General features: G+C 33.0%; 2 protein-coding genes, 1 long non-coding RNA gene and 1 pseudogene across 7 annotated transcripts; 2 read left to right on the forward strand and 2 right to left on the reverse strand.

The window, feature by feature from the left end:
- Positions 1 to 813: 813 nt before the first annotated feature.
- Positions 814 to 19,588, reverse strand: LOC123907699 (E3 ubiquitin-protein ligase RNF14-like). Of its 2 annotated transcripts, XM_045958069.1 has the most exons (8): positions 19,528 to 19,588; positions 6,070 to 6,192; positions 4,553 to 4,627; positions 3,930 to 4,446; positions 3,087 to 3,472; positions 1,849 to 2,084; positions 1,616 to 1,769; positions 814 to 1,214 (listed from the first exon to the last, which is right to left on the reverse strand). In XM_045958069.1, the coding sequence occupies exons 1-8, from the start codon at positions 19,555 to 19,557 to the stop codon at positions 1,086 to 1,088; spliced, it is 1,650 nt and encodes a 549-aa protein (XP_045814025.1). In that variant the 5' UTR covers positions 19,558 to 19,588; the 3' UTR covers positions 814 to 1,085. The 2 variants fall into 2 exon arrangements, with proteins under 2 accessions (XP_045814025.1, XP_045814024.1); XM_045958068.1 differs by lacking the exon at positions 19,528 to 19,588 and having other exon boundaries at positions 6,070 to 6,618.
- On the forward strand, positions 12,233 to 13,804 carry LOC123907703. The gene is made up of 3 exons (XR_006809326.1): positions 12,233 to 12,472; positions 12,587 to 12,689; positions 13,476 to 13,804. It is a non-coding gene; the product is annotated as an uncharacterized LOC123907703 (long non-coding RNA).
- LOC123907700 lies at positions 14,143 to 19,557 on the reverse strand (annotated as a pseudogene).
- Positions 19,589 to 21,454: 1,866 nt separating the features above from the next.
- On the forward strand, positions 21,455 to 25,409 carry LOC123907701 (UDP-N-acetylglucosamine transferase subunit ALG14 homolog). 4 transcript variants are annotated; one of them, XM_045958072.1, is made up of 7 exons: positions 21,455 to 21,550; positions 23,057 to 23,291; positions 23,376 to 23,515; positions 24,221 to 24,367; positions 24,461 to 24,520; positions 24,622 to 24,828; positions 25,018 to 25,348. In XM_045958072.1, the coding sequence occupies exons 2-6, from the start codon at positions 23,114 to 23,116 to the stop codon at positions 24,796 to 24,798; spliced, it is 702 nt and encodes a 233-aa protein (XP_045814028.1). In that variant the 5' UTR covers positions 21,455 to 21,550; positions 23,057 to 23,113; the 3' UTR covers positions 24,799 to 24,828; positions 25,018 to 25,348. The 4 variants fall into 4 exon arrangements, with proteins under 4 accessions (XP_045814028.1, XP_045814027.1, XP_045814026.1 ...); XM_045958071.1 differs by having other exon boundaries at positions 24,622 to 25,409; XM_045958070.1 differs by having other exon boundaries at positions 21,509 to 21,682; positions 24,622 to 25,284.
- The last annotated feature ends 1,110 nt before the right edge of the window (positions 25,410 to 26,519 follow it).

Below are 26,519 nucleotides of genomic sequence, written 5' to 3' on the forward strand. Positions count from 1 at the left end.
CTAAATTAATAGTAAATGAATAAAATTAGAAACCAAATTGACTTCTATTTGGTAATTGGTACTAGAGAGAGGTAGAGAAGGGTACTAGAGATAGGTAGAGAAGGGAAATAGATCCTCGCTCGCACGGAGCCTTGTCCAATCTATATCCTTCATTATTTATTTAATAATAAAAAAATGTCAGATAATAGTTAAGAAAATCAAAAATAGTATAATCTTCATAGAACTTGTATAGTCTTACATTTAAAATATAAAATTGTTAATTTTAATACAAAATTCATATGTTTTAATCCCTTAACTAGTGCCCCGACTTGGGACACTGGTTGGCATATATGTGCCAAAAAAAAAGAGTGAATAAGATTATTATTTTTTATTTTGATAGGAGGCGTAGAACTCTTCCTTTTTTATAGGGATATGAGTATTTCTTTTTTGCCCCTAAAATATCATGCTCGGATTCTAGAATATAAATTTCATTTTACAAATTTGAATTTTAGACTTCAAATGCCCTCTATACACATGGTTCGAAACCCTCTTGAAATTTTAGAAGTTTACACGTTTGAATTCTATAATCTGAAACTTGTTTTGGATTATAGAATCTGAAACATGTTTTTTATCGAGACAATTAATGTTTTCTTAAGTTGTTTACATCGTTTCATATATGATGCTCCTCAAAAGACATTACAACAATTTCATCAGCAAGAAGATGCATAATTTTAAGCTGATATGTCCGACTTCGCATCAGCAGGAGAATAAAAATATTACACTTTTACTAATTTCGTTCTAGTTTTCTACAGCAACAAAAAATGCATTATGATATTGTGGGTAAAGAATAATCTCAAATAAATAAAAAAAGGTCATGAATGATCTCAAGAATACACACAACACACATACACGTACATATTTAATCCGATCAGGGTTCTAAATTTAGAACCCTGATGACTCTCTTCCTCTTCAAAAATTTGAACGTAACCGCAACACACCCTATTTATTATTCATTTATTACATAACTCACTGGACATGAAATAATTTAATGAAAATGTTATATTTAACAATGCCATGGTAACAAGGATCATGGCATTGTGCTTATGCTATCCCTCACTGTGCTGTTTGCAACCTTTTGGTCCATAATGCTTATCGCCGCGCTTCACAATCTGATTGCATAAGTAGCAGTAATGGTTTTGGCATGCCCAACATAACATATGGTTATTGTTTCCCATCTGTTGATGAATTCAAAATGGTAAAAGAGAAAGTTCTTAGTGATCAAGACATAGAAAACACAACTTTGTTTCGATCAACAGATAAATTTGAGACGAGTTTTAGAGATCCAAATGTAAAATAGTTTTACACAGATGTCCAATTAAATTTCAAAATATTTAGTAATTTTACAGGGACGTAAAATTATATCTCACTATTTGGACATGGAATAATATTATTTCCAAAATTCCTATACAAATATCTAAATTGTGAGATCTGTATAAAATTATTTGTTGATACACATTACTGTCAGGCCAGTAACTCAGCAATCATTAAACCATTCATGTTTTTAGAGCAAAAAGCAGATACTAGTAATTTCATGTCATATTTTTTTTTTATGAAACAAACAGAAAGCTTTACATACCTTTACATTAAATTGACGACAACAAGGACATGGTGAGCCACCGAGGTGAAAGAGTTCAGCATGTATTTGTTGTATTTCCTGGCGAGGATTTATGTGTGCTTGCTGCCAGTTCTCAATCATTTCTCGTGGGAACAATTCACATGACCCCTCGTCCCTTGAATGAGAAAAGGAGTTTTCTTAAAGGGGAATGTTTGGCATATAAAAACCATGCAAAAGAATTTCTAAAACCATACCTGAAATGTCCATATGGATCTGATGCATCAAGTGGTTTGTTACAACGGTAACAGAAGTACTCTCCACAATTACCACACTTCATTTTATTACAACCTTCAGTTCGAGAAATCGCCATGTCACAATACGGGCACAACTTGGAATCGCGGCGAACTTCTCTCTCGCTGAGCATTTCATTGATCTTTTGAAGTTCAATTTGCCTTTGATTTCCCTTTAATCTAGATGAATTTTGACGATCCTATGACAAGGACAAAATTCAGAAACATTGAAGCATTTTTCAGGCCAAAAATATTATCGGAAAAACACGTCACTGAAAGTACATACTTTCGTATACAATGGACATCATGGACAAAAGCATCTGGAAACTGAACAAACAAGCATCAACACAAAAAAGGGCCGATAAATTACGACATGCAAGCATTCAAATTATTATCACATTGTTTGATTAAAATTAATGACAAAATCTCACGGGTACAACTAGTGGATCATCTTAAATTCTAATTGCATTAAGATCCAAACAGTTATGTGGTTGATGTAAGGAAACCTAGAAACTTCTACCAATAAGAGCGGTGTCATCAATAGCATATTATGGAAAATAGAGAAATGCCGAAAATCTGCTATGTGATGAAATAGCATATTATGGAAAATAGAGAAATGCCGAAAATCTGCTATGCCGAAAATAGTAGAAGCTGCATAGCAGCTGAAATAAGTCAACTATAAATAAATTATGCAGCTGAAATAAGTCAACTATAAATAAAAAACGCCACACTACATACAAATAAAAAAAAGGAATGGAGACAGGGTGTAGCTTACATATTGCAAGGTTTACCTATTACGGTGAATAGGAGTAATACTGAATGACTCTTCAGTTTTTCTTCTATAAAAATAGGCCATGTTAGGCACAATGCAAATTCTTCATTTTTATTATTTTTGAAAACACTAAAATTCTCTATTTTCTTTTATTGCCGCTACATCAGCTAGAAGAAATTGGAATAGTGTCCTCTATTGCCCTAACAGCAAAACTAGGATAGTATCGCGCTTTTAATAGTGAGTTAATCAAAATCTTCTATGCTATACCGTCACTATTTGACATCACTGGTTGGTTAAGAATATTCTTTACAATTCTTAAAAGTAATAAAGCAATAAAAGAATAAAGTTTGAGCTGATAATTCAGATATTAAAACTCAAACTTCCAGTAAAAGAAGCAACTCCTATGGAACTCTGGACATATATACCATACCTGTAGAAGCTGAAGCTTCATTTCTAGCGTCATGCATGCTATGCCAACATGGCGTCGTTCTCTGCAAAGGGTGCAAAAGCTAAAAAAGCATTTAGTGCATTGAGCATGTTGGTCTTCTTCCTCTATACAAGGTGTTTCACATCTTGGGCAATAAACAACATCAGACATTGATGCAAGTGTTTTCTCTAACATCATTGATTCCCAACGTTCATAATCTTCGTCACCAAGAAAGTGCTTTAAAAGGCCTGGTGGAATCATGTCCTTGCATTTTGCATCAAGACATTGAAGATTACTAACGTTTCCTTCTTTTACATGAATCTGAGTAAAGGTCTGCAAGCATTTGCGGCAGAAGAAATGTTTGCATGGTAACTGGACGAACTCGGTACCTGTTGGATGACAAAGAAAGTTATGAATTCAAAACAAATTGGTATAAAATGATGGCAGACATAATAACGATGGTCAATATTAATTTGATTTGAGCAAAGCACGGAACAACGCATAATCATGTCTTCAGAAAAACGGTAAAGCATGTTGAAAAGAGAACATCTCTAGAAACAAAAAATGAAACGAAGCAAATCATGCATCACAATAGTACAACATAAGCAAGTCATATTATGCGCATTCTTGAATAATCAGTTTATAATTTCTCAGTAGAATGCAGCTTGCAAATAAAAAATTACACAATGAATAAAAAAACCTATTGGAAGAATGAGTTTTGTTTAGATGGGCTATAAGTAAAATTACTTTTTGTTGTGAAATCACCAAAACAAAAGTAATACAAATCACCAATTATCTTAGATAGCCAGACTGAATAAACCAAGTCTAGCATAAATTGAAAATTACCTGGATATTCACTATAGCAAATGCAACATTCATGCAATTCTTTAAGGAAATTCTGATGGCGTCTCTCATTGTTGTAACTTTTTAAAAAAGGAATATCAGCATCAATGCATCTAATTCCTGAAACCACACGCGCGTCCGCAACACGATTCGTACCGTAAGGACCTAGTCTAATCTCCTCATCAAATCCCAGATGAGAAAGTGAAGAACTATGTAACCATTCTACCCAATGGTAAATTACTTCTTGCCCTTGCTGTTCTGTCCATATTGAATCCAACATGGAACATAAACTCAAAATCTTCGCAGATTCCAACCACTTGACAGAGATTGTAAATATAGGTGGTTGGTGGCTCGGATACGACTTAGGTAATAAACATGTCAAAACAATCGGTGGAAGGTATTGAACTTTGAAAGAATATAAGAAATCATCTGAATTGCCGCTAATAGTTTCAACTTCATTGACAGCGTTCATCTTAGCAGTAATGCCTATTTCACCCAAAATATCAATGTTTATGTGTATCTGAGGAAAGGATCCCAAAAATGAGAGTCATGAATGGGTTTAAAATAAATAGCATTGTAATAAAAAAAAAGTTTAATAAAACTATGTTATTGGTTTAAAGCAAGACCTGAAAACAGCGCAGGCCTTTCCATGAATCAAGGTTGAAAACGTTTTCTCCATAAATTGACTCCACCACAAGCAACTGCAAAACATAAAATAAAATTCAGTTAATACAGTCACCACAAATGTAACAGTGTTTTTCAGCATCCAAAGAAAGTTCACAATGTCACATCCATCTATCTCTCTACTACTAATCAGAAAATTGTGTTTTGCTGTTCCACCAAATGCGTTGTGTACGACTCTTGTGAAAAGAATACAGATGCTAGAGCACAGCAGTGCATGGTTTAATGATCCTGTATTAATATGAGTTGTAAATGTAACTCTTCAATCTGAAATAACAGAAAACCTAGCCGCTCTGCTCGCAGGACAGCCAGGGACACAGTTACAGCATGTCATAACCCCTTGATTTAATTAACACATGACACTGTTTCCTAATACAAAGCTGCACCGGTTTTTCCATAGGTGTTGCAACATTTTCTTTTTGAAAAAACAAAATATATTATAATAGTAATACCACAAGAAAGCATAAGTTATGCTTCAAATGGACCAAGAAAACAATAAAGATATACTCATTGCCTGTCAATTTTCCAACACTATACATACACCATTACATAATAGAATTGACCATGGATAGGAAATAAAATGCACATTTAAAAACCAAAACAGTAGTGCCATCAATCACATTATTTTCCTCCTCGACACAGATTCTTCTTTTAAGTCATTGAGCATAAACGAACAAAGCAGTAATGCAATCACACCATTGAACCAACCATCTTAAAAACATTCAAGACATTGTTCATAAAAAAACCATGGACAATTTATCAATCCGCCCCACAAAAATACGTAGCCCTCCATATAGAGGGGAGGATTGAGAAACTATCATAACCATGACAGTAGTCATTTGTTCCGTTACCAAAACCATTTAAACCTCCATCCCTTTCTCCTTATGTAAGAGCAGCGTCATATAGAAAATGCCAATCAATCTTTAACCCCAAAACAAGCTAACAGTTTACTACACCATTGATCAACTCTGTAGCCAAAACATTTTACCCTTCTTTTTAACCATCCCCATACTAAATGTCACTTCAAAGCTTCAGATTGAAGACGTGTCTGGTATCCAAACAGGCATTGGTACCGACACATATAATTATATTCAGAGCCCGTTTGTTACAACTTATTTCATTAAAAAAAACACTTTTTTAAACAAAAGAATCACTTTTAAAAGTTTTCATCTGTTTAAAATATCTAAGAACTGCTTCAAATGAGAAGTAATTTTCATATAGGTAAACAAACACAGAACAACTCCTGCTTTTTGAAAAATCTCAAAATTATTTAGAATCAAAATGACTTTTTTACAATCAGTAACAAACGGCACTCAATTACTTGTATTTTCTTAAATTATTATCGGTGTCTACATCAGTTATTCATAGATTGCAACACGGGTTACTTCTACTACTAGTATCAAAAGTATAAACTAAATCATATAAGATATATAATTATTGAGCAAATTTTTTTGATAAATACCTCATCTTGCTGCAATTGATCATTGATTATGATCTGTTCCTGAGACAATTCAGGTTGTTGAATATTACTTAACAACTTATCAAGCCTATCATCCATAATATCAATACCATCATCTTCTTCTTCCTTGGTTTTGCTTGAACTAGCCACATCATCAACATTGTTGTTGTTACCATTGACATGAACAACCTCAGGGGAAACTCGTTTTTCAACATCTTCGACGACAGAGTTAGGTGAAGAAACAACGAGTTCAGATTTCTTGATGTATTGGAGTTTGGATTTGGCACGGTGATGTTGTTGTTGGTGGCGGTGCTGTCTACCATTCATGTTTGATGGAATTCAATTTCGCTTCTTCGTAGCTCGATTTCTTCAGAATTTTTACGCCGTTTAAATTGATGTTTCGAACACTTTATTAACGGAGATACACACACCGGTCACGGTTAAAAACAAACGTTCGTTAACACACAATCTATGACAAAATCCTCGCACGGTACTTGGGAGTTGGGACTTAGGAGTTAGGTTAGGATTATTCTCCCACCATTAGTCAACCACGTGATATTTAAAAAACGAATAAAAATATAGTATATTTTTTTGGGCTAATGCTAACGAATAGGTGAAGGTGGTCCACCGTGGACAAGTGATCTAATGAATATGAATTTTATGAAATTTACTGTTGGATTGAAAGTTTATATCGTATAGATTATCCATAAATTTTTGAAATTTTTTTGAAAATCATTTGATATGTTATTGAGACCCATCAATATTTACGTTATTTAATAAACTGTTAATCTTGATGTATCTCAATAACATATCAAATTATTTTTAATTTTTCTAAATTTTTCTATGGATGATCTATATGATATAAACTTTCAATCTAACGGTGGATTTTGTAAAATTCGTATTCATTATAATGTTATTCATGACTAGTCCACCATGGACCACTTGATGAAGTGGTCCATATTAGGGGTGCACAAAATAATCGGTTATAATGGAGATCCACAACCATATTCAAATCCAAAACCAAAAAACCGGTTAATTCTTAAATGAAATTTAACCAGTCCATTTACATATGGTTGGGTTATCCAAATATAAAAACCGATTATTTAACCGATTATCCATATCCAAAACCAAATTTCTAGTTTTTTTTTTTTGTTTTTTTCAAACCAATTTCCTAGTTCTTAATTTCATCTCTTTAGTAAAAAAAGAAAAATTAATCTCTGTTAATTGTCAAAATCACAACCCCAATCTCAGTACAAAATTAGAGAGAGAGATAGAGAGAGAATGGTGAAAACGCACACGACGGATGTGACCGGACCGGATTCACGACGGCAAGGCTTCCATCCCTATCTTATTCTTCTTCTTTGATTTTCAACCATGTGCAAAAGCATAGATCTGAAAAACGAGAGAGAGAGAGAGAGAGAGAGAGAGAGAGAGAGAGAGAGAGAGAGAGAGAGAGAGAGAGAGAGAGAGAGAGAGAGAGAGAGAGAGAGAGAGAGCACCCATACCAAAGGAGATGAACGCACACGGCGGGTGATCATTGCTGGTGGCGCGGCGGCGAACCACCTTCGTCTTTCTACTGTGGAATTTTAAACTGGTTTTTCATGTTGCTCTTGTGGTTGGCGGTGCGTGTTGTAGCTTGCATCAAAACAGTGAAAACACGTTCACTGATAGCACGCATTGGATTTTGGGTTTTTTCTTATTATTTTTTCTTTTTTTAACATACTTTTATATTATTAGTTTTTTAAATCAATTTTTTTTTGTTTAAAAAGTATAATTCTAACCAAAAATTAGTCCAGCTATTAAAATAGGAATAAAGATAAGTTCAAATTGTTTTTCTTTTGCGATAATTCATGGCTTTGGAGATCCCTGGCAAAATTTAGTCCAGCTAGTTTTTTTCTTCTTTAAAATGTCATTAAAAAATTATATTTAATTTTCTTTTGGTTTAATTCATTTTTTAAATTCAAAGTTTTAGTTTTCTCTTGTTACAGTAAAATTTGGTTTTAAAAAATAATTTTGAGAGAGAAACAACCAGTTTCAAGTAATAACTGATTTTTAAACTATTAGTAAAAAAAAATAACTGATTTTTAAACTAAGAAATAACTAGTTTTAAATTTGGACTTATAAATAATCGGATTTAAGAAAATAACTGAATTTAAACCAGTTTTTTTAAAAGTAACCGGTTATGCAACCATAACCAAATTTATAACCGGTTATGTAACCGGTTTGTAGCAAAATGTGATTATGGTTATGAATCCTAATCCATTTAAGTGGTTTTGGTTTGGATATGGTTTGATTTTTGAAAATATCCGACCATGCACACCCCTAGTCCATATTAGAATTTACCTATTTTTTTGTCAAAGAAACTAATTTTGGAAGTATATTAATTAGGCGTTTTTGGATTAAATCTTCCAAATCATTCTAAAATTTAGGGGTATTTTTGGATTTTTGGGAGGCCTAAAAATACTGTGGGGGCCTAAAAAGCCATTTTCGTGATCAGAAACTCAATGTTTAAAGTAAAATATTCAGGCTCTGTTTGGATCGATGATACAGAACGAAATGGAGCATAATGTAATATAATGGAATGAAGTGGAACAGAGCGAAATGGAACACAAACTCCCTTCCAATATTTGTATATTAAATGGTGGAATGGAACAAAATTATCACTCCATCGTTTGGAAAGCGAACGGAATTGAATCAATTTTAACATTTTTATTCCAATTTTACCCTTTTTAAAACATTAAACTATTGACAATAACTCCAATTCACTCAATTCCCTCAAAAAAAAAAAAAACTCCAATTCACTCAAACTAAACCAACTAAAAATACTCAAATACTAAAAACATATTGTATAATTACTTTTGAATTTTGATAAATAGGGAACCGTAACTTTTCATCATGCTAAGGGTGGATCAAAATTACGACATCACAACATAAAAAATCAGCACCCAATATATACTTCCAGAGTCAAAACAAAACTCCTAAACCAACATCACAAATTCATAATAATACAGGCCAACCTTATATAATACTAAATAAAACTCTAAACCAGTGAAGCGAATTAAAAGCACAAACTGCAACGAAGAAGAAACAGTGAAGAGAAGCACACGCAACATTAATAAAAGAGTTGGGACAAAATTGTAATTGTAATATTAATGTGTTCCATTCCATTGGATACACCTCAAATTGGGGGGAATGGAAAATTGAAGGAATGAGTGGTATTGGATGGAATGAGTTCCATCATACTCCATTCCATTCCATTCATTTTTTACAAAACCAAACAATGGAATGTAACACTATTTCATTCCACTCCACTCCATTCCACCACTTTCCATCAAACCAAACATAGCCCGAGAGTTTCAAACCTCAGTCCTATATATTATGTAATGTCCTAACTGAAAATAGTATTTAGCTTTTAGAAAATTGATCTCTCCATGGATCATTAGTTGATTGAGTAGTAGTTGGTGTAGAACTTGGTAGCGAGGATCATTGTTCAATCCAAACAATTGTGATCGAGAGGGGGCCGAAACACATAACTAATCTCGAACCAGATTAAACTAATGTGAAAGTAACAAAAAAAAATTGATCTCTCCAACAGATAAATTAATCTGAGGGTGCTAAAAGAGAAATTTTTTTAAAAAATAAAAATAAATAAGAGATGAGATTCTACTCCAAGCCCGATCCAGTTGATCTGTCGTTGCATCAGAAACAAGTTGAGGCAGATCCCGTCGGAAAATGAAAAGATGGCGGTAAACGCTACACGTAGAGATGTCAAAATGGACGGCCCGGTCGGGCTTCGGGCTTCATCGGGCCGGGCTATAAAGTCCGGATAAAAAACGGGCTACCAAAATTAGTGCCCGAGCCCAGCCCGGTACGGGTTTTATTTTTTATTTTACATTTAGTGTTCAAACTCAACATTATAAATATGATCAATAATTTTCGCGCGTCCTATTTTTACTCTTCCGGCACGTACGAGTTTCTCGCACGCCCTATTTTAACTTATCCGCTACCTACGAGTTTCTAACGCGCCATATTTTTACTCATCCACTACTTAAGTAGCAGAGCTGTTTTATAATTTATATTACGAACTAAGTTCAAATCATCCAAAACAAATTATTTATATTTATTTTTAATTTTAATTTTTTTATTTTAAATTTTTGGGGCTTGCGGGCCGCCCGTGGCCCATTCGAGCTAGACCATATTTTAATCAGGCTTATGGGCCAGCCCATTTTGACAGCTCTAGTTGCGCAATTGGTCACCGATTAACTGAACAGTGAGAAATTGCAGGTTTTACCTTTTTCATTTTAGTTTTCCTTCAATTTTCGTCCAACTTGATCGAGGATGCGATTTGTGGCAGCGACAGTTGAATTGCGTCGCAGCAGAGCTTCACTCCGCACCGCGATTACACGCTAGAGCGCCACAATCGATGACATATGCAACACTATATTTTTTATTTTTATGAATATGAAATATTAATTAAGCTCAATTTTGTGTTGGTTAGTTCATCCTGAAATTTGATGCAATACTAGATTTTCCTAACAAATCATATTGCATAAATGAATTAAGTAGTATATTCATTCAATTCAAGTGTTGCATTGGTTGTTAATTAGTTCAGTTGCGTAGAAATTATCTTGATGAATGATCATAACCATAACATATAAAGGACTTGCATGTCGTTTGTGTATTTCTTCTTTCAATAGTGCCACATTTGTTTCAGCTTTAAAAAAGTAGATTTTTTTTTATATTTTTTAAAATAGATTTTCTAAAACCGTTTTTCAAAATATTACAAGATTTTTTATATTCGTTTTTTTTTTAAAATTGAAACACTAATTTTGATATCATATAAACACACATTATTGAAGATCAAAACATAGTCAAAATCACAATTTTTTCAAAAAGTTGTATTTCAAAAATGATTTTTATGAAAATATATTTGAAATAGCTTCAAAATTAAGTGATTTTTCGAAATTTTGATATCCAAAAAAAGTTTCAATAAAATGATCAAATACCTAAAATAACATTTTAAAAATAATATTCAAACCAAATTTTCATTTGAATCTTTTTTAAAAAGTTTCTTTGTAAATTTTTTTTACACAAAATTATTTAACACTATAAGAATCTATAACAAACAGGCTCTTAAGTGGTAGTTCAAGTACTCGTGAGCATAACTCAGTTGGTAGGGACATTGCATTATATAGGGTCGGAGTTCAAACCGGGATTCCCCACTTATCCACCTTAAAGGGTGAAATTCTGGCCAGTAGACTGTTTGGAAAAAAAAAAAGAAAAAGAAAAAGAAGCCGTAGTTCGATATTGGCTTCCTATGTTTGTGGAAACTTGATGTTGAAGAAAAATATTCGCTATCTCAACATTAGATTTGTGTGAATTTAGGTGCGTTTGTGTTAAGAAGTGGCGTATAGAGTCACATTGTGTGTTAGGCTTTTGGTCTAAATTTGTGTATTTTTCTTAGATAACTCCACTTTGATTGCTGCCTTTAGTTTCCATTTATTGTATCAACTTGAAACATGATGCAATGTTATCACTTTTTCATTAATATATGAAACTGGGGAGATTGGGGAGATTTGTCACAACGGTTAAAAATAGTTGTCATGTAGCTAGAAGGTCACGGGACGGATCCAGGAATTTTAGTAAGTGGGGTCAAAATTATAACGTAAAAAAATATAAATTGTTATTTATATAATTTTAACATTTTCTTATACAAAATTACTTATTTTGGTTTATTAGTCAATACTCATAAGATACTCATTAGTATTATAAATTAGTCTTATTAGTTTTATATTTGTTATAGTGCAATAAATTGACTATATAAAAATGATAATACCAAATATATGCGGTCACATTGCATAAATAATACTAGTATCAACTAAAAATCTAATAGGCAAGTGGGGTCGGCTGACCCCACTGCCACCACACTAAATCCGTCCCTCAGTTTGAGTCCTGGAATCAGCCTCTTGCAAATGCATGGTTTGGCTGCCTGCAAATATACCCATAACAGATTTGACCCCTCCTTATGTAAAATCTAGTCTTTGATGCAGCATAGTATTCATTCCAACAACACATCTCTCTTTTGCAAATAATTAGTTATTTTCCCGTGAGTATAAATGCATGCGTGTGAATCTAATCATTTCTGCTCATTGATTTTCTCTAGAATTTTTTGGCGATGATGTACGTGTAGCTCCCACCGAAAATCTTGAAATTGTATCTGATGGAAAAATGCAATGGCTGCTGCTTCTCTAGTGTATCTTCATCTGCTATATATTCTTTCAAGGGTCGCTTTTGTTGTCATCTTAATCTTTGTTAATTCGCGTCCTTTATGTCACATATTGTAGCGGAAGGCCCTTGAACAAAAGAGCATCAAAACCTGTTAGTACCCTTATTATTTTAGAATCAGGTTCGAGATTTACCTTTCCTTCTTTTCCATTCATATCAAAACATTTTATGGAAATTATGTAATTTTAAGTTTTATTATACTGCCGAGATGCTTAATCTATTGGCAGTGTTACAGAAAGATAGGTTTTATCCAAGCCGATTCTTCATTGCCGCTGCTACTGATAATTTGAGTCTTCAAAAAGCTATGTTGTTGGAGAACTCCCTGGCATGCATCTGAGGTACTGTTTTGCAAAATTGTCTCTACAAGTACCTTTTATCTAACGAGTTCTGTTTTTTCCCTCTTGGTATCATTATTGTTGTTGTTTATAGGGTTGAGGAGGATTTCTGCAATATTAGATTGGATAATTGATTACTTGTTTGGTGCACTTTTGTTGCAATATATGGATCAATTATTAATGGTCTATACGTTATTATTACAACAGTGTTGGTGTGTGTTAGTATATGAGAAGAATTAGCCATGGAACTATTTAGAAGATGAATTAGTATATGAGAAGAATTAGCCATGGAACTCTTTGGTGTGTGTTAGTATATGAGAAGAATTAGCCATCAATTGTTTGGAATTGATGCTTGAATTTGAATAACTTGATTCGAGGAAATGCTTCCTGGTCCCAAAGGTTTCTTGCAGGGGTGTATCTAGGAATCTATGTATCTATTTGTCGCGAGCATTTTTTAGTTATTAATCGGTTTATATCAACCATGGTTGAAATAATAATCAAAAAATAAATTTTCATCAAAGTTGGAGTTTTCTGTATGATACCAATAGTTTATGGTTTGAAAATCTCAGAACTTGTCCAATTGCCAATCTTGAAGCTTTTCTAATTGCAGAATGGGAGATTGGAAATAAATTGTATATTTGAAATTTTACCTACTATTTTCATTTTTATATATATTGGCATAGGTGCAAAACGTGAATTTTTGTGAATAGTTTATAATGGGTTCTGTATTTTTCTTGTGCTTGGCAACACTGGCTTACAGATTCTGATCCAACATAGATTTTAATGCAGAGCGGAACAGACGTTGCCGATACTGCACAGTTCATGAAGATTTATCGAAGTAGGGAAAATGGTCAATCATATATAACCTCAGTTTGGACTACTTTAATTGCGACAGACAGTGCATGCACTATGGCTGATGATTAAAATTAGACCTGAAATGGTACCATGTCTATCCTTATTTTGGTTACATCATCAATTGATGTTAATTGGTTACAATTTCAGTGATATTGTTTTGCTAATATCCAGATACTTTGCAATGGACCTGGAACTTGCATTCCCCTTTGTGTTATTGCATTCCCCTCTATACACATGGTTTGAAACCCTCTTGAAATTTTAGAAGTTTACAAGTTTGAATTCTATAATCTAAAACTTGTTTTGGATTATAGAATCTGAAACATGTTTTTTATTGAGACAATTAATGTTTTCTCAAGTTGTTTACATTGTTTCATATATGGATGCTCCTCATAATTCTCATGTTGATGCAAAACCAGACATTATGCCTAAAATTGTGAATCCTCCTGCTGATGTGAAGCTAGACATTACAGCAATTTCATCAGCAAGAGGATGCATAATTTTAGCTGCAATGTCCGACTTCGCATTAGCAGGAGAATAAAAATATTAAACTTTTACTGATTTTGTTCTAGTTTTCCACAGCAACAAAAAATGCATTATGATATTGTGGGTAAAGAATAATCTCAAATAAATTAAAAAAAAGTCATGAATGATCTCAAGAATACACACAACACATACATTAAATATTTAATCCGATCAGGGTTCTAAATTTAGAACCCTGATGACTCTCTTCCTCTTCAAAAATTTGAACGTAACCGCAACACACATTATTCATCTTATTACATAACTCACTGGACATGAAATAATTTAATGAAACTGTTATATTTAACAGTGCCATGGTAATAATTATCCATGGCATTGTGCTTATGCTATCCCTCAATGTGCTGTTTGCAACCTTTTGGTCCATAATGCATATCGCCGCGCTTCACGATCTTGTTGCATAAGTAGCAGTAGTGGCTTTGGCATGCCCAACATAACATATGGTTATTGTTTCCCATCTGATGATGAATTCAAAAGGGTAAAAGAGAAAGTTCTTAGTGATCAAGACATAGAAAACACAACTTTGTTTCAATCAACAGATAAATTTGAGATGAGTTTTAGAGATCCAAATGTAAAATAGTTTTACACAGATGTCCAATTAAATTTCAAAATATTTAGTAATTTTACACAGGCGTCCAATTAGATCTCACTATTTGGACATGTAATAATATTATTTCCAAAAATACCTATACAAATATCTAAATTGTGAGATCTGTATAAAACTATTTGTTGATACACATTATTGTCAGGCCAGTAACTCAGCAATCAATAAACCATTCATGTTTTTAGAGCAAAAAGCAGATACTAGTAATTTCATGTCATATTTGTTTTATGAAACAAACAGAAAGCTTTACATACCTTTACATTAAATTGACGACAACAAGGACATGCTGAGCCACCATGGTGAAAGAGTTCAGCATGTATTTGTTGTATTTCCTGGCGAGGATTTATGTGTGGTTGCCAGTTCTGAACCTTTTTCGTGGGAACAATTCACACGACAACTCGCCCCTTGAATGAGAAAAGGAGATTTCTTAAAATTGGAATGTTTGGCATATAAAAACCATGCAAAAGAATTTCTAAAGCCATACCTGAAATGTCCATATGGATCTGATGCATCAATTGGTCTGTTACAGCGGTAACAAAAGTACCCTCCGCAATTACAGCACTTCATTTTATTACAACCTCCAGTTCGATAAATCGCCATGGCACAATACGGGCACAATTTGGAATCGCGGTGAATTGCTTTCATGCTGAGCATTTCATTGATCTTTTGAAGTTCAATTTTCCTTTGATTTTCCGTTAATTGAGATAAATTTTGACGACCCTATGACAAGGACAAAATTCAGAAACATTGAAGCATTTTTCAGGTCAAAAATATTATCAGAAAAACACGTCACTGAAAGTACATGCTTTTGTGTACAATGGACATGGACAAAACCATCTGGAAACTGAACAAACAAGCATCAAAACAAAAAAGGCACAAGAAATTACGACATAGTGCATGCAAATTATTATCACATTGTTTGATAAAAATTAATGACAAAATCCCACGGGTACAGCTAGTGTGGATCATCTTAAATTCTAATTGCATTAAAATGCAAACAGTTATGTTGGTTGATGCAAGAAAACCTAGAAACCTCTACCATTTAGTTCATAATTGGATATTATTCAACAACAAAAGAATCGCAAGTTTTCGGATTAAATTAATATACGAGAAAAAACATAGTACTCTTATTGAATCTAAAATACTATGGGTTATAAAGGTGTGTGATTGGATTCTCATTACGAATCCCAAAAGCTATAGTTTGGGAAAAAACTACAAGAGACAAGCTTTTGGACAAGCCATGGTTAAGAATATTCTTTACAATTCTTAAAAGTAATAATAAAGCAATAAAAGAATAAAGTTTGAGCTGATAATTCAGATATTGAAACTCAAACTTCCAGTAAAAGAAGCAAAACTCCTATGGAAGTCTGGACAAATATACCATACCTGTAGAAGCAGAAGCTTCATTTCTAGCGTCATGCATGCTATGCCAACATGGCGTCGTTCTCTGCAAAGGGTGCAAAAGCTAAAAAAACATTTAGTGCATTGAGCATGTTGGTCTTCTTCCTCTATACAAGGTGTTTGACATCTTGGGCAATAAACAACATCAGACATTGATGCAAGTGTTTTCTCTAACATCATTGATTCCCAACGTTCATAATCTTCGTCACCAAGAAAGTGCTTTAAAAGGCCTGGTGGAATCATGTCCTTGCATTTTGCATCAAGACATTGAAGATTACTAACGTTTCCTTCTTTTACGTGAATCTGAGTAAAGGTCTGCAAGCATTTGCGGCAGAAGAAATGTTTGCATGGTAACTGGACGAACTCGGTACCTGTTGGATGACAAAGAAAGTTATGAATTCAAAACAAATTGGTATAAAATGATGGCAGACATAATAACGATGGTCAATATTAATTTGATTTGAGCAAAGCACGGAACAAAGCATAATCATGTCTTCAGAAAAACGGTAAAGCATGTTGAAAAGAGAACATCTCTAGAAACAAAAAATGAAACGAAGCAAATCATGCATCACAATAGTACAACATAAGCAAGTCATATTATGCGCATTCTTGAATAATCAGTTTATAATTTCTCAGTAGAATGCAGCTTGCAAATAAAAAATTACACAATGAATAAAAAAACCTATTGGAAGAATGAGTTTTGTTTAGATGGGCTATAAGTAAAATTACTTTTTGTTGTGAAATCACCAAAACAAAAGTAATACAAATCACCAATTATCTTAGATAGCCAGACTGAATAAACCAAGTCTAGCATAAATTGAAAATTACCTGGATATTCACTATAGCAAATGCAACATTCATGCAATTCTTTAAGGAAATTCTGATGTCGTCTCTCATTGTTGTAGCTTTGTAAAAAAGGAATATCAGCATCAATGCATCTAATTCCTGAAACCACACGCGCGTCCGCAACACGACTCGTACCGTAAGGACCTAGTCTAATCTCCTCATCAAATCCCAGATGAGAAAGTGACGAACTATGTAACCATTCCACCCAATGGAAAATTACTTCTTGCCCTTGCAGTCCTGTCCATATTGAATCCAACATGGAACATAGATTCAATATTTTCGCCGATTCCAACCACTTAACAGAGATTGTAAATATAGGTGGTTGGTGGCTTGGATACGACTTAGGTAATAAACATGTCAAAAGAATCGGTGGAAGGTATTGAACTTTGAAAGAGTATAAGAAATCATCTGAATTGCCGCTTATAGTTTCAACTTCATTGACAGAGTTCACCTTAGCAGTAATGCCTATTTCCCCCAAAATATCAATGTTTATGTGTATCTGAGGTAAAGATCCCAAAAAAGAAAATCCTGAATGAGTTTCAGATAAATTGCACTGTAACTAAAAAAAAAAACTATGTTATTGGTTTAGAGCAAGACCTGAAAACAGCGCAGGCCTTTCCATGAATCAAGGTTGAAAACATTTTCTCCATAAATTGACTCCACCACAAGCAACTGCAAAACATAAAATAAAATTCAGTTAATAGAGTCACCAGAAATGTAATAGTGTTCTTCAGCATCCAAATAAAGTTCACAATGTCACATCCATCAGAAAATTGTGTTGTGCACCACCAGATGCTTTTGTATGACTCTTATTTGTGACAAGCAGACAGATGCTAGAGCACAGCGGTACATGGTTTAATGATGTAATCTGTACTGTTGTATTAATATGAGTTGTAACTGTAACTCTTAAATCTGAAATAACAGAAAACCTAGCTGCTATGCTCGCAGGACACCCAGGTACACAATTACATTGTAGAACCTCGTTAACAAATCATTGTGTTGCTATACTTATACTTTAATTAACATGCAACACTGTTTCCTAATACAAAGCTGCACCGGCGTTGCAACATTTTATTTTCTTTGAAAAAACAAAATATATTATAATGTACCACAAGAAAGCATAAGTTATGCTTCAAATGGACCAAGAAAACAATAAAGATATACTCATTGACTATTACACACGCCAATACATAGAATTGGCCATAGATAGGAAATACTATGCACATTTCAAAACCAAAACAGTAGTGCCATCAATCACATTATTCTCCTCCTCAACACAGATTCTTCTTTTAAGTCATTGAGCATAAACGAACAAAGCAGTAATGCAATCACCATTGAACCAACCATCTTAAAAACATTCAAGACATTGTTCATAAAAGAACCATGAACAATTTCTCAATCCGCCCCACAAAAATATGTACCCTTCCAGTAGTGTATTTTGACAGAGAGCATATAGGGGGGCGGATTGAGAAACTATCAAAACCATGACAGTAGCCATTTGTTCCGTTATCAAAAGTCCAAAACCCTTTTAACCTCCATCCCTTTCTCCTTATGCAAGAGCAGCATCAAATAAAAAATGACGCAATCAATCTTGAACCCCAACACAAGCTAACAGTTTACTACACCATTGATCAAATGTGTAGTCAAAACATTTTACCTTTCTTTTTAACCATCCATACTAATTTTTCACCTCCTCCACCATCAACAAGATATTACCTTCATTTTCTTGAAAACACTCCTTGTATTCCCAACCAATCAAGAATAGCTAGCTTCCCACACTTTAGAAAAATAATTGACATCAAGAAACAAATGTCACTTCAAAACTTCATATTGAAGACGTGTCTGGTATCCAACACGTGTTGGTACCGACACATATAATTATATTGAGAGCTCATTTGTTACAACTTATTTCATAATAAAAAGATCACTTTTTTTAAACAAAAGAATCACTTTTAAAAAATTTCATCTATTTAAAAAGTCTAAGAACTGCTTCAAATGAGAAGTTAATTTTAGTAGCTTTTCAAATAATTTATAATATAATTGGGGATTTTCATATTGGTACACAAACACAGAACAACTTGTGCATCTTTTAAAAATCTCTAAATTATTTAGTATCAAAATCACTTCTTTACAATCCGTAACAAATGACACTCAATTGCTTCTGTTTTCTTAAGTTATTATCGGTGTGCAGGCATCAGTTGCTGCGTGTTTGTGTCGGTGCTTCATAGATTGCAACACATGTTACTTCTTCTACTACTACTACTAGAGTTAAAAGGGAAACTAAAGCATATAAGATATTTAAGTATTTTTTTGTTTGAAGAAACTAAATTAGCCCACCCAAATTGGCACCAGAGAGAATCGAACCTCAGACCTCAGGAAGAGCACACTCTCAAGTCCAAAGCCAATACCAATGCACCAACCCAAGTGGGTTTTATATTTAAGTATTAAACAATCAAATTTGATAAATACCTCATCTTGCTGCAATTGATCATTGATTATGATCTGTTCCTGAGACAATTCAGGTTGTTGAATATCACTTAACAACTTATCAAGCCTATCATCCATAATATCAATACCATCATCTTCTTCTTCTTCTTCCTTGGTTTTGCTTGAACTAGCCACATCCATAATCTTAGAGTAGTAGCTCAATTTCTTCAGAATTTTTACGCCGTTTAAATGGATGTTTTAAACCACTTTATTAACGGAGATACTATATATATAAACACACGGGTTCACGGTTAAAAACAAACTTCTTTAACACACAATCTAAGACAAAACCCTAGCACGGCACTTTGGAGTTAGGATTATTCTGACTCCCACCATTAGTCGGTCAGTCACGCGATATTTAAGGGGTGGTGTATTGGATTGAGATTTTATAAGACAATTTTGATAAAAAAAAAATTTGATGATTTTATTAGATTTTGTTGGACTACATTAATTTTGTGAGATTTTAAAAAAAAATTTACAAGATTTTTTTACCATCAAGATTTTTAACATATGATTTGAATGAATTTTGAGAGATTTTTTTCAAAATACTTTTTACAATCAAGATTTCATAATACTTTATATATTATAAAACTTTTGTATATTTGAAAAATTTTAATAGAATCAATAAATATTAATAAAAGAAATTATATTTTTTTTGGAATCCAATTTTTTTAAAAAAAAAACCCTTACTGTTTTTTTTTAACGTATATGTTTCTAATCACCAATAAAAAAGTCACCACCATCACCATTGATGGGAAACAAAAGCAGATGAATGTGATGAAAAAAATTCATTTGTTGTAAAAAGTTATAATGAATCAAAAGTTGTAAAAAAGATGTAGAATTTGTTAAAATATTTTTTGCAAAAAAACATATTTGATAAGTAAAGAAGAAGAAAAAAAAAACTAGTATAATGATGATGAAAGTAAAAAGTCTTGGAGAGTTTGAAAAATTCTCAAGACTTTTGGTGAGATTGTTGAAAAAATGAACAAAGAAAAGAAGAAAAAACCGGGTACAATGATGATGAATTACGAAAGTAATAAAGAAGAAGAAGTTTGATACAGTGATGATGAAAGAAAAAAGTCTTGGAGAGTTCAAAAAAAGGCTTTTGGTGAGATTGTTGAAAAAGTCTAGAAAGTGTATTTTCAACTAAAAAGTCTCTCAAAATCCATTCCCAAAAAGAATCCATCAAAATCGATAGACTTTTGAATACCAATAGACATTTTGAAAGTAGTAACAAATCTCAATTGAATACCAACGGATTTTGTTGCCCTGAAGAAAAAAAATCTTGTTTGTCTTAATTGAATACCACAAGATTTATTTAACTTTTGTAAAAGTCTTGATTGAATACCTCAAGATTTTTTTGTCATAAAAATGTCTTTTAAATCCCATGAAATCCCAATCCAATACACCCCCTAAGTTCGGTAAAAAAGTACACTATAAACTAGGGATGACAAAACGGGTCAAGCTCATCAGGTCGACCTGTTTAACCCGTCATTGATAATTTTATTTTTTGATCATCTTGTTAGTTGTTGGTTGATTATTATATTTTGATTTCCTTGGATGATTTTAAAATTTATTTTATTTACACACTTTTACGACATTTTTACAACGTTTTTTTTTGTTTTTTTTTTGTTACAAAAAGAGGGCAGAGCCCAAAAAACATTTTTTAAAATTTTATTGACAGGGCACTCCTGCCATCCGCCAAGAAAAGGGGCGGGGTGAGATTTTCAACCCACCACCACTAGTTAGCCCACCCCACACCGCCCCTTTTTAGACGGGTTAATGACGGGGTGGACAGGATGAGTTGACCCTTTTTGTGATCCCTACTATAAGTACCTATTAACATTTTTCATGCAAGGACCTATTTATGAAAGTACTTTCAAGTCTTCAACTTTTCTAAGTAATAAATAAGTCCTTTAAAATTTGTAAGAAATAGGTCCTTTTAGTTTTTGAGGGGGTGCTAAAGAGAAATTTAAAAAATAAAATAAGAGATGAGATAAAGATTGTAATCGAAGCCCAATCCAGGTGAGGCCCATCATCAACTTCCTCCGATCTGCAGTTGCATCAGAAACAAGCTGAATCGCACTGAACTCATCCCGCCGGAAAACGCTAACAGAACAGTGTGAAATTCCAGGTTTTTGCCTTTTCATTTGATTTTTCCTTCAATTTTCGTCTAACTTGCGCGAGGATGCGATTTGCGGCAGCGATAGAGAGAATTGCGTCGCTAACATATGCAACACTATTAATTAAGCTCAATTTTGTATTGGTTAGTTCATCCTGAAATTTGATGCAATACCTAGATTCTCCTAACAAATCATATTGAATAAATGAATTAAGTAGTATATTCATTCAACTCACATGTTGCATTGGTTGTTAGTTCGGTTATATAAAATTAATAGCACAAATGTGATTTAAGTGGTAGTTTAAGTGCCCGTGCCGTGAGCATAACTCAGTTGGTAGGGACACTGCATTATGGAAACTTGATGTCGAAGAAAAATATTCACTATCTCAATTTAGGTGGGTTTGTGTTATCAAGTGGCATATAGAGTCACCCAGTGTGTTAGGCTTTTGGTCTAAATCTGTGTATCTTTCTTAGACAACACCACGTTGATTGTATCAACTTGAAACATGATGCTGTGTTATCACTTTTTCATTTATATATGCGACTAGGGAGATTGGGGAGATTTGAGACAACAGTTGAAATTGTTGTCATGTGACTAGAAGGTCACTAGTTCGAGTCCCGGAATCAGCCTGGTGCAAATGCACGGTTAGGCTGCCTGCAATATATTCGTAACAGATTTGACCCTTCCTTAGACAAATTATCATAAGTACTATAATATTATTAAGATAAAGGACTTCTTAGTGTGTATTTGTGTTTTTTCATCTTAAACATAGAGGGATCTTTAAGAGGTATTGGATAAAATACACGCCAAGGGTCAATAATGTGATTACACAAGCAAACAAACAAGTAAGATAACTGAACATGAGATTTATGTGATTCAACTGTGTTTTTCTACATCTGCAAAAATACTTCAACAAAAATTTCTACTATCTCAAAATAAGATTGTCAGCTTTGCAAAAAAAGATTGAAAACCACCCCAAGACACATACCGCCCTGCAAATCTAAGTACCAACACAAGAGTTAAAAAAAATGGTAGATGCCATGAACACTCAAAGGGATACCAAGACCCCTGATCGTTTGCTAATTGTTGTGTACTTAGCTTTAGATCATTCCACCAATAACCTTCATTTTTTAATGAAAATTTTAAAATTGGATTGGTGGAGATAATTTTCCAGTGCAAGTTACTTTTATCTCCACAAAGCCATCTTATTGAACGTTCATTAGATGCCCAGTCTCCTATGCCTTGGATATTGCGGGGGGGCGGGGAGATCTGATTCTGATATGGTAGGACTATGCATCATGTTATAACTTAAGATCAAAAGAAGCCTGATAGCATCATGTACATTTCTTTATATCTCTTTCTTCCCTTAGGTGAGTCTCCTTATGTAAAATCTAGTCTTTGATGCAGCGTATTCATTCTAACGACACATCTCTCTTTTGCAAATAATTAGTTATTTTCCCGTGAGTATAAGCACATGCATATGAAACTAATCATTTCTGCTCATTGATTTTCTCTAGAAATTTGTGGCGATGATGTACATGTAGCTCCAACTGAAAATCCTGAAATTGTTTCTAATGGAAAAAGGCAATGGCTGCTGCTTCTCTAGTGTATCTTCATCTGCTATTCTTTCAAGTGTCGCATTTGTTGTCATCTTAATCTTTGTTCGCGTCCTTTATGTCATATATTGTAGCGGAAGGCCCTTGAACAAAAGATCATCAAAACCTGTTAGTACCCTTATTATTTTAGGATCAGGTTCGAGATTACCTTTCCTTCTTTTCCATCCATATCAAAACATTTTATGGAAATTACGTAATTTTAAGTTTTATTATACTGTAGGTGGTCATACTGCCGAGATGCTTAATCTATTGGCAATGTTACAGAAAGATAGGTTTTATCCGAGATTCTACATTGCTGCTGCTACTGATAATATGAGTCTTCAAAAAGCTTTGTTGTTGGAGAACTCCCTGGCATCTGAGGTACTGTTTTGAAAAATTGTCTCTACAAGTACCTTTTATCTAACGAGTTCTGTTTTTTCAATCTTGTTATCATTATCGTTGTTGTTTATAGGGTGGAGGAGGGTTTCTGCAATATTAGATTGGATAATTGGTTACTTTGTTGGTGCACTTTTGTTGCAATATACGGATCAATTATTAATGGTCTATACTTTATTATTACAGTGTTGGTGGTGTGTGTTAGTATATGAGAAGAATTAGCCATGGAAGTCTTTTTGTTCGAGTATAATAATATATTTATATTTATATTGGCTCCAGTCCTGTTTGGATGTTAGAAGAATTAGACTTGACTGATGATTATATACACGACTATTAATGATTAACCAGTTGATGTTGGAATAACTTGATTCAAGGAAATGCTTCCTGGTCCTAAAGGTTTCTTGCGAGCAGTTTGTAGTTATTAATTAGTTGATTTAGTTGATATCAACCGTGATTGAAATAATAATCAAATAATAAATTTTCATCGAAGTGGGTGTTTTCTGTATGGTACCAATAGTTTATATTTCTTCCATTCTGGTTTGAAAATCTCAGAACTTGTCCAATTGCAAATCTTGAAGGTTTTCGAATTGCAGACTGTGAGATTGGAAATCGATTTTAACGGGTTCTGTATTTTTATTGTGCTTGGCAACACTGGCTTACAAATTCTGATCGGAAATAGATTTAATGCAGACCGGAACAGTCGTTGCCGAAACTGCACAGTTCATGAAGGTTTATCGAAGTAGGGAAGTTGGTCAATCATATATAACCTCAGTTTGGACTACTTTAATTGCGACCGTGCATGCACTATGGCTGATGATTAAAATTAGACCTGAAGTGGTATCATACCTATCCAGCTATCCTTATTTGGTTACATCATCAATTGATGTTAATTTGTTACAATTACAGTGATATTGTTTTGCTAATATCCAGATACTTTGCAATGGACCTGGAACTTGCATTCCCCTCTGTGTTATTGCATTTATATTTAAGGTTCGTTTTTCCTTCATTCCTCTGTTATCTTTTGCATAATTCCATTTATATCCAATTCTTTTGATAATTTGTGGTGTGAAATGTGTTTAACTTTTGCATAGGTGCTTGGAATCAGATGGTCATCAATTTTCTACGTTGAAAGTATTGCGAGAGTGAGAAGGCTTTCCTTGAGTGGCTTGCTCCTATACAAGTTGTGGATGGCTGATCAACTTTTCGTTCAATGGCCACAGTTAAAACAACAATATCCCCGAGCTACCTATGTTGGTAGACTCATGTAATCAATTGATTCCTTTGAGTTTTGATATCAGGTAAGATAAATTTGTATTCTGCAATCAAAGAACTTCAAATTTTGCTTATGATATTGCTATAAAGCAAGCTAGTCAATGCTTTGTTTTATTGCATAAGTTCTGGTAAGTGAACTTTTTTTAGTCGTCTTTCATTTTCAATTTTTTTGTGAAATAGTCTAGTTGCTAGACTCATACACCTTACTACCCTAGGTGTGAAGAAATGAGAAATCTTGAGTTTGAACTCAGATCCCGAACATATCAATGTCCTTGCAGCTATGAGCTACCAACTGAACCATAATTACGAGACTTTTTATTTTCAATTTTATTCTTCTGTTTGTTTAACTACAAAGCAACAGACCATCACATTAAATGAATGTTATTCTTTGTTCCTCAAAAATAAAGGAAGATGTGATTGAGATTATTCGTACTATGTTGGTTGAAACACATACCATTAGTTTGTCAGAAGTGAAAGCTTTTCTTGCTAGCTCTTACTGCTCCATAGTACTAGTAATGAGTAAATGTCGTATTTGCAAATAAAAAAGTCTCAAAATAAATGTTATTTTATTTTCATTGCAACATTAAATATTTTATTTTATATATTTATATATTTTATTTTCATTGCAACATTAAATATTTTATTATCATTTTCAAGTCGGTATCATTTCCTTTGCATTTACAATAGTGGTGAATACACTGATGATTAGAGTTAATTTGACAAAATTATATTTCTTTCATTTTTACTATTTGTCCCTAATATGTTTCAAATAACATTGTATGACAATTGACAATCATATTAAGGTTGAAATGATTAACCAATTACCAAACTTTTTGAGACTTACGTTTATGTGGTTGCATTATTATGTTTTTTCAGACAACTACTTACTTTCTTTATTTTAATTTTTTGGATTTTTAAAAATGAAAAAATATAATTCTTATCTAACTGTCATTTTTTTGGACAAATATTTATGTCATTGTAAATTTTAATATTATATTTAGAGTAAAACATGTTTTCAGTCCCTATTTTTATAACGAGTTTTGGTTTTCGTCCCTGTAAAATAATCATTTGTTTTCATCCTTACAAAAAAAAATCTTTTGTTTTTAGTCTCTAATGAGCAAAATTTTGACATGTTAATGTCAATATTACGACATTTTTATGTTCAAAATGATCTATATTATGTTTATATATATCATTGTTAACCCTATACAATCATGTTAAAAAAGCAAAAGTTTTTTTTATAGAGATAAAATAAATGATTTTATTTGACAGGAACGAAAATTAAAATTCGCCATAAAAGTTAGGACCGAAAAGATATTTTACCCTTATATTTATTATATTTTGTCAATTTGATCCTTACCTTGTTAATTTCTTTTCACCAAATCGTTTACCATATCAATTACTACCTCCGTCCCTAATTATAAGACTCTGTTTGACAAAAATATACTATTTATTTACCTTGTTTTGACCGTATTTTTTTTAATAATATATAAATGTAAATATTAGCATATAAGATCTTGTTCAATTTGTTTTGATGAGTATTTTCAAAATATTAAATTTTTATAATTTTTACTAATAAACAATTAAAGATATTAGTGATCAAAATTGTGCATTGGCGTACGTGCAGTGGTCAAACATGGTCTTATAATTAGGGACGGAGATAATAGTATATTAACAAATGGGAAATAAATGTGGGGCAATAGAGTGCAAAGATGTA

The sequence above is a fragment of the Trifolium pratense genome, linkage group LG2 (genome assembly GCF_020283565.1).
Source record: "Trifolium pratense cultivar HEN17-A07 linkage group LG2, ARS_RC_1.1, whole genome shotgun sequence".
Taxonomy (NCBI): domain Eukaryota; kingdom Viridiplantae; phylum Streptophyta; class Magnoliopsida; order Fabales; family Fabaceae; genus Trifolium; species Trifolium pratense.